Source organism: Neofelis nebulosa, chromosome 8 (genome assembly GCF_028018385.1).
Source record: "Neofelis nebulosa isolate mNeoNeb1 chromosome 8, mNeoNeb1.pri, whole genome shotgun sequence".
Lineage (NCBI taxonomy): Eukaryota > Metazoa > Chordata > Mammalia > Carnivora > Felidae > Neofelis > Neofelis nebulosa.
Genome location: NC_080789.1, coordinates 29,326,007 through 29,335,049, shown reverse-complemented (window position 1 = coordinate 29,335,049; position 9,043 = coordinate 29,326,007). Strand labels below are relative to the sequence as shown.

The following is a 9,043-nucleotide window of genomic DNA, read 5'->3' as shown; positions in this document are numbered from 1 at the left end:
ATTTTAGCCCCTTTTTCTATGGCAAGTTTTCAAATATTTAAAGTTCTTATATTTCTTTCAATATATTCTTTTTCACCAGCCTAATAATATCTCATTACTTGTATTTTCATGACATAAATTTAATAATTTTCTTTATGTGCTTTGAAGTTTTAAAAAATTATTCCCAATGTCAATTAATTTCATTTCTCTCCTTTAGCCAGCATTTTAAAAACTCTGTTCAAAGTAAGTTAATTGGTTCTTCCCTCCCAACCCCATATAAGTTTTGTGTGTGTTATGCTCTTTTCTTGAGAATTCACCTTATAGAATGACATTTTAAGTTTCTGAGAAACCTTGAAATAGCATGTTAGATTTTCCTTAATCTGATGTTTCACAAATGTATATGATCACTTTTCTAAGGAAATACATAAAATTATATAGAATATTTCAGAATACTGTTTGGAAAATATCTAAAGTCATGTATGAATCTCTATGGAATATTTATTATTTAAAGATATGCTTTATGAAACTAGTAGTCTAATGTAAACGATACTTTATTACTTAATGATATCCTGGGTTATTCCTTTTTAACTCATGAGAAGTAGGTGTATTATGTTAAGTGATTTGAGTGTAATTTTTTTCTTATGTTTTCAAGAAGAAAAGGAAAAACAAAAGTAGGGGGAAATATATTTGCATATATTCATGGTAGAAAAATGGAAATTATTGTTACTTAAACACTTTTTATTAAAATATGTTCTTAATAAAACTTGTAACTAATGCCCTTGAAATAAATATTTTGGTACCATTTTGTTAGAAAGCATTCACTCTTTTTATTTAAAAAATCCAAAACCACTAGCGAATATAAGAGCTAAACAATTTGCAATTCAAGTGGATTTCAAATGTTAAGACACTAAGATTCTTTCAGAAATGTGTTATAAGAAATGTAAAACTTAGTACTTGGTTTAATAGAGAGAGTACACTGTACTATATCTAAGAACAGCAGCTATAAAAAATAGTAGTGAACTGAAAATTGATGTTGTTCTGTTATTTGGTATTAAATGACTACAATAAGTATTTAATACATTTTATATCCATTCTTGAGCTAAATACCAAACTTATACCTACAAATACTATGTAGCAATCTGCAATTAATTATGATGAAAAAATATCTCATTGTTTTAGTTTCTTACAGATCTCCTTACCTCCTGTTAGATTACTGTGCTTCTACGATCAATATAGTATCTGCATATGCAATTTTGAACATGCACACAAATATGGCTTTTATATTGCATAACAGTACAATTGCATTATTTGATATGAGTAAGCTGTGAAAGAGACAAGAAAGAACTATCTTTGAGTTGATAAGTTGACAAACTATCTTAACTCTGTGTCTGTTATATTAATTAAAGAAAAGCTAACCATGCTATATATCGTTGGTGAAAGCGTCTTTGAATAGAAAACATAAGCTTCACAAACAAAAATGGTGGCAAGAGAGCACCACTGGAATGTGACCTTTGTCTTAAAGTTATGAATAGTGACCAAATTTCATTTCAGAAATATTAGCCCACGAAACCAATTTTAGATTGTTAAAGATGTGTTTAAATAATGACAGCCTGAAGGAGCCTGAAGCAGGTCATTAAATCCATTGGGATTGGTGGTTTGATTTCATTTCCATCAAGACGGAGGTAGCGAAGGTGAGGTCCATAACCGAAGGAATCTTGTTCTCCAGGCAGTATGGTAGGACATATTACAGAGACGTTCACATCTGTGGAGACAAAGATGGCATGTGTGAATGAACTTGAACAGAAGTGACCGGGGTGGGAAGACCAAGAGGCCATATGCAACAATCCTGTAGAGGGCCTAGCGGCCTGATCTGTCAAAGTGCCAGATACAAACGATTTCTGTGTAGGTTGGAGATTGTGCACATCTGTTTTATAAAAGTGACCCATAAAAATGTGCAGTATATATATATATATATATATATATATACATATAGTGCACATATATATATATATACACACACACACAAAATAATTCCATATTCAGTTATACTTTGTGCAGAGCACTAGAAAAGACATACTGTTAAAATGTGATGGAAATAAAAGCATATAAGATATACCATTTGTTTTTGAGGCTTCCAGGTGAGATAAGGCATGCTTAGACTACTATAAAATAAGACAGGTAGTATTTAGAGCATTAGAAGTGGAGACAAAGTTCATAGAAAGAACACATAGGTGCATAGGTAGATGGATGGACAGATGCATGTGTAGGTGGAAAAATCAGTCTATTATTAGGGAAAGTGCTCAAAAACTATCTTAAAATGCAAAATTTCTAATTAATAGTGTATGATGAGTTTTAAAAAGTACATTTAACCTAAGTTTACATATGTAATACTTATAGAAAAGAATTTTGGATCTTTATATTCGTGTATTTAATGAGAAAGGATACATTGCCAAGAATTGAATTGCAAAGAATTCAAGCCAGCAAACATCCCATGAGCCTTTTCAGATGGTTAGGATGTGAGAAATCATGCACCTGCCTTGGACCAGAGCCTTTGGCATCAATGACCATACTGAAATTTAAGAGTATTCAGGAAAGAAGTCCTGTTAAATTAGCAAAATTCAGGCAAGTGTGCGCATTAGCTGATTTCAACCATGAATCTGCATACTGCTTTTAAGTCTCATATGAAACTATTTTGAGGAAAGGGTTTTCCCTTAGAAGATGAGACCCACCTAACTTTGGCAATGGCCTTCCTTTGAGCTTATGCCACATGTGAGATTGCTTTACTCCGATCTTAGGTCATTTTGTGAATTCAACTTGCTAAAAAATAATGACTCATATTTGTATAGCCATTTGTGTATATAAAGTTAGTTTTTCACATGCATTATCACCTTAACATCACAGAGGCTTTATCAGGCAATATGATTATTCTCCCTACCTGGGCATAGCGGGAATAAGTGGTTCAGACAGTTAAGGTATTGCCCACAAGGTATTTTAGCAAGCAAATGCCAGAGCTGACTCCTCACCTTGTCCTTTTCCTACTACATAGGGTCCCTTGCCTGTTTCTCTTTTAATGTCTTATCATTCTTATTACCCTTATGCTCCATAATCAACGCAGGCCTGAATAAATACAATGTGAGAAACAAGAGTTCTAAAGGTAGTTATATTTTCATAAATTAATTATGGTGTTTCTCAGAGAACACGAAGAAGTAACTTATTTGAATACTTGTTGCCAAATTTAAAGTCCTTTAAATTGTTCAGAAGAAATAAATATTTCCATCTTTCTCATAAGGAAAGGTCACTGTACCATAAATTCTAAGAACTCTTCATATAAAAGGTAGGTTTCTTGGAAACCACTTTATTAACAACTAGAGTAGATTATGCAGCCAAAAGAAATAAGTACTTGAGCAGTTATTACAGCACAGTGTGATATAATGGATATAATCATGAGCCAATAATTCTAGCCAAGGAAATTCTTATTTTGCACTTATTTTCTGGGAATATAGAAATACCATACCTGATATCTACATTAAGAAACAAATAAATCAATTTCTCTTTGTTGACGTTGTTGCTGTTAAAATTACTCTTATTTGCGTTGGTGGAAATTTTTCTAAAGTCCTCTAATCTGGAAATTGAAGACAAATGAGCTGGGACTATACTGTGTAGTATATAGTATACTGACGAGTCCTGAGCTCAGGTTCTGGCTATTATATTTATTCTTTGTCCTTGAGCAAATATTCTCACTTAGTTGATCCTCAGTTTCTTCTTTAGAAAGTCTTAATGCTACCACACAAGACTTTTGTGAAGATTAATTTATTATTCTCAAAGTGTGGCCCTCGGGCCAGCAGCATCAGTATTTCTTGAGAACTAAATTATTAGGCCCCATCTTAGAGCTAATAAGTCAGAAAATGTGAAGGTGGGGCCATCAAGCTGTATTTTACAAGCCTCCCAGATGATCCTGATACATGCTAAGGTATGAGAACAGTTGAAGAATAAAAATATATGAGAAAACATTGTAAAACTTAAAAAAATGTCAGGGGATGGAGAACAAAATCCTACCCTTCTTGGTATAACTTTGTGTAAATATGAAAGTTCCTGGAGTGTGTGCACAACTGTGTGTTGTATTTTGCTATTTTACTCCTAAAGACCCTTGTCTTCAAATTCTCAGGGGAATCCCAAATTCACAAACAGGGATCTATGTGGAATCCCTTTATTTTTTAAAAAAAAATTTTTTTTAACGTTTTATTTATTTTTGAGACAGAGAGAGACAGAGCATGAACGGGGGAGGGGCAGAGAGAGAGGGAGACACAGAATCTGAAGCAGGCTCCAGGCTCTGAGCCATCAGCCCAGAGCCCGACGCGGGGCTCGAACTCACGGACCGCGAGATCGTGACCTGAGCCGAAGTCGGACGTTTAACCGACTGAGCCACCCAGGCGCCCCTGGAATCCCTTTAAATTCACTTCCCACATCCAATGTCCACAGGGCTTTTGTTGCCAGTTAAGGGATGCACCTGTAGAAGCACAGAACTTTCATTAGAAAAAAAAAATGTATATATTAGGTCAATATGGCTGTTGTGCGATCCGGTTCAGTGAAAAAGATTCAGCAATGAACCTTTTCTTATGTTGCATCTTTTGCTCTTGACTACAGGATTAAACAATGTGTCGCATCGCCATGGAAAAATGTGGCAGCAGCCTTTGTTAAATCCTAGATTATATGCTCAAGTATGCTGTTAGAAAAACCCCAAAAAGAAAAAAAAAAAGAAAGAAAAGAAGAGAAAAACTTGAATAACCGAGCAGTTCCCAGTGGAAAAAATAGCCTATTCTTATAAATAGGATGTTTGTGTGATTATTTGCTTAAAGGAAACAAGTGAATAATAACCAAGTGGTACAACCTTCTGACAATTATCTGTTCTATTTTCCTACAAACGGACTGATTCACACTTTAGGAACGTATTTTCTAAGGTTGTTCAGGAAAAGTCTCCTCACATTCTCTTCCTAATGGGCTTGTGCCAGGATTGAGGATGCATGGGCAGGTGCCAGGCTGGTTCCAATGCCCATGATGTTGTACACTTCTGCACCAGGGTCAAACTGGTCTCAGTGTGATTGTGCAGGTGCCAGGTTTGCATTTAGTGTCTCCAGCTTCTTTCTATAACCATGTGTTTCCTGGGTGACACCTCTGCCTCCAAGACACTCTCACTCATCCCTCTCTCCCTTATCAGAAGCTATTTTCAGGAAAGGAGCAATTATTCTACCTTGCCGATTGCCATGAGTCCTGAGAAGTCACCAACTTCCAGGAGCATTTGCTTCTGTTTCTACTGAACAAGGTGTTAAACGGCAGCACTAATTCCTAATGCTTGGTCCGCAGAGCAGCAGGCTCAGCCCCATTTGGGAACTTGTTAGAAATGAAATCTCACTCAAGTCTCATCCCGAATTACTCAATCAGGAACCATGGCATGGAGCCACAAACCTGTACACTCTAAAGTTCGAGAAACCCTGTCATCTAAAGCAGAGTCTTTAATTAAGGTGGTTTCAGGCACCTGTAGTTTTTAGGACCGAGGTGCCTTTCTGATACCTCCTAAATCATATTCCTCCTATTACTATTCATGAGGTCATTTGTACTTGGTACATTTTCCTAAATAAATCTACCCAGTGAAGCATGAATATTGGACTATCCCAGGAGTAAAAGAAGATACATTCAATTTCTCCAATGGGTAATCACCCTTTGTAGAATACTAAGGTCCACTTTTCAATTTACAAATTGAAGATTAGAACTTCCTTGTCCATTAAGATCGTGTGTGAACGGACAAAACGAAAATACTGAAAATTGAAAAAAAATCTGAGGGCATATTGGTTGGTGGCAGATGGGTGGGGGGGAAGCCCAACACAGTTACTATTCTGAAAGAAAATATAGAATAAGTTTAATGACCATGAGCATTTTAATCAAAGACATACCCTGACGATTACTTACTTTTAATTTTGTTATGGTCAAGGTGAAGGTGCTGCAGGTGAGCACTGATTCGAGGGACTTTGGTGAGTTGATTGTGAGATAGCTGAAGGTCTAGTATTGAGGATACATCAAAACCACTAGAAGGGAGACCTGCGTCTGACAATTTGTTGTGGTTTAGTCGTAGGAAGGCCACTTTAGGAATCACATTAAAATAATTTTCTGGTATTCCTTCGATAGAATTGTTGTCCAAAAACAGTTGCATTGTATTGGCTGGTAATCTCGGTGGCATATTCCTTAGAGCATTCTTGGCCATGTTTAGCTGCATTAGGTTCTTGAGTCCCTTGAAGGTGTCTCTTTGAAAGGCATTGTCTAGTAGTTTATTGTGCTGCAAGTCAAGAAGGGTCAGGTTCTCCAGATTGCTGAAGGTCCCTTGAGGGATTCTGGACACCTTGTTTCTAGCCAACTGTAATTGTTCTAAACTTCTTGGCAATGGGGAAGGTACCTCCTCTAGCTCATTATCTTCCAGAAATAAGAAAAGCAGCTTCTTTAGTTGGCTCAGGGCTCCTTTTTCAATCCCATAGTTGGTTATTTTGTTCTTGTTTAGATTTATCCATCTCAGCTGGGTGGCATTCTCGAATGGCTTCTCAGGAATGGTTTCTATCAGGTTGTTCTCAAGATAAAGATACCAGATCCTTGAAGGAATAGGAGGGATTTCTTTGAGACCTCGATTTTCACAGTATAAAGCAGTAGGGAAACTAGGGGGACAGAAACATTCCCTGGGACAGTCAAAGTCATGCATAGCCCAGTCCTCTGGATCACCTACGTCATAGACCTGTCTCACACTTCGAGTCCACACAGTATCTGTTATGAATAATACCCAGATGACGAAACAGATTGTGGTTGCCATTATAGTACCTAGGATGGGGGACACAACTGTTAGATACTTGAATATTTTCAACCTGTAGAAAACTGTGTGCTCCAAAAAACCCCAGCAAATATTGCTTCTTTAGGGGAAGGGTAAACACATTTGAACAATTTATACACTAGATATCAATTAATACACATATATTGAGTAGGCACTATATGCAAAGCATTTTGCAAACACTGAAACTCAGTAACTTTTAGCTTCCCAGTTTTAACCCAATCACAATGAAAACCGAGAAATGGAAAGCAAATTTCAGGAGCTCTAAGTGCTTTTCCATTCCAAGCTATTTAATACAAGAAAGTTAACTGAAACCCGCAGTTGAATACAAGAGTACAAAAAATGATCTTTTAATAACTCAGATTGAGAGTCTGCGTTGTTTCTAAGAAGTAAGCATATGCTTTTACTTTTACTCCTAAATGAGCAGAACATCTGGATGAGATTTCCCAGGCTCTTTGGCCCTTGAACCAAAGAAATAGAGAGATCAAAGAACATTTTAGCAGTTTGTTGTCAAGGAAGGTCCTAAGATATGAAGAAAAATGTGTGATTAATCTCTTGCTCTGTTGCTCAACTTCTCCGGTAAGTTGTATATTGGGGTCGGGGGTAAGACTTCTAATATTAGAAGTACAAACTCAAGTTGTTCAGCCAGGGAGTTTGGATTATAAACTCTGTACCACAATGAGGCATATATTCAACTATGGCATTACTGTGGTTGATAAGAAAAAACAAACAATATGTCTAGGTTCAGGTAGAGCCCATATTTTCAGAATGGTTGCTATCAAAGAAAAGGTTAACACTAATTGGTATATGACCATCCAAAAGATATAAACCCTCCCCATTGGATATCAATAAGGTTATGGGTACAACAAACTGTTCTAACAGGAAAAGCAATATATATTTATATATATCTATCAGTAGCATTCCGACCAATGTACATTTAATTCAATCGCTTGGTAATAAGAATAGCATACATTTTGCTAATTTCTTAGGAAAAAATGAAATAAGCATCACTTATGAAATGCTGATCTTTCAATTGTGCCACTAAATTGAGGAAAGTAGCAAGTGCAGAGCTGATTCCACAAGCTGTCACATTTTTTTACGATTGCAGAATTCTGCTCTAGTCATCTTCCAATAGAGACACATTAAAACATTCTTTTCTTCAGAATAGGGATTTTCTTTAGTTATTAAGCCATAACCCTGCCTCTGATGAACCAGAACTTTGAATTCGTAGCTTTAAGTTTTTAAAAAGTGCAAAAATAGTTTACCTTGCCTTCCAGGAATATACCGTGGAGTCCTGTGTCTGGGTCTGAAGTTTGCTAAAACTTAATTAAGGGGGGAAAAAAATCTATGACTAAAACAATTTATTTTTAGTGTATGCTATCAAGACTCCTATGAGAAAAAATAAAAGCTACTCTGACCGGTCACTGTGAACACCTTTTGATCTATTGTTTCTACTTTGACAGGGCTTCAGATTGCTTACCTCAGCCTTCTTGGATCTTCTTCTTCCCTTTCTATTGGCCACCGCTCATTCACAGTAATGGATTTACCCAGGCTCCACTCTCGTGTTTTTATGAATCCTCCCTCAAATATATGCACCAGTGGCTCCAAAGTTAACCCCTCCAACAACAACAGCACCTCAGTACCTAGGCAGCTCAGCGCAGGAAATTCAGGCTTTAATCTCAGGAGCCTATAACAAAAATTCAGGGCAACTGTCACTCTGAACTCACCCTACCAGAGATGTTACAATGTGCTGGTCTCTAGACCTGTTTAGCTAGCAGGCGACTGAAGGCAGTTTTGATTCCAAACATAACCAAAAGAGATTTTAAAGCAGCTCGTCTCTAGAAAATCTTTCAAAAAAAAAAAAAAAAAAAAAGAATATGAAGAAATAAATGCTGATGTCCTCTGTTTCTATGGAAATATTTTATGCATTTCTCATATGAAACAGATGTTGGAATTCTAGTTAGATATATTGCGTTTGAGGGTAAGATAGGAAAATATATTTGAAAAATGTAAAAATGAAATCTGAGAGGCTCTACCTATGTTGGCACTACACGTGGTGTTATGCTCTGTTTTATAGAAATAATTTCTGTGTCTCTGTTTCCCATTGGGAGCTTTATTCCAAGTAATTATTAAAATGAGATTTTTTTTTCTCATTACAACAGATGTTTTGTATTTAGTCCATTACAAGACATTCTGTTG

The 9,043-nt window shown here is 36.2% G+C and overlaps 1 protein-coding gene across 2 annotated transcripts; it reads right to left on the bottom strand.

Annotated features, from left to right (window-relative positions):
- Positions 1 to 512: 512 nt before the first annotated feature.
- KERA (keratocan) lies at positions 513 to 8,563 on the bottom strand. Of its 2 annotated transcripts, none has more exons than XM_058741819.1 (3): positions 8,325 to 8,563; positions 5,944 to 6,837; positions 513 to 1,741 (listed from the first exon to the last, which is right to left on the bottom strand). In XM_058741819.1, the coding sequence occupies exons 2-3, from the start codon at positions 6,827 to 6,829 to the stop codon at positions 1,575 to 1,577; spliced, it is 1,053 nt and encodes a 350-aa protein (XP_058597802.1). In that variant the 5' UTR covers positions 6,830 to 6,837; positions 8,325 to 8,563; the 3' UTR covers positions 513 to 1,574. The 2 variants fall into 2 exon arrangements, with proteins under 2 accessions (XP_058597802.1, XP_058597803.1); XM_058741820.1 differs by lacking the exon at positions 8,325 to 8,563 and adding an exon at positions 8,110 to 8,290.
- Positions 8,564 to 9,043: the final 480 nt, after the last annotated feature.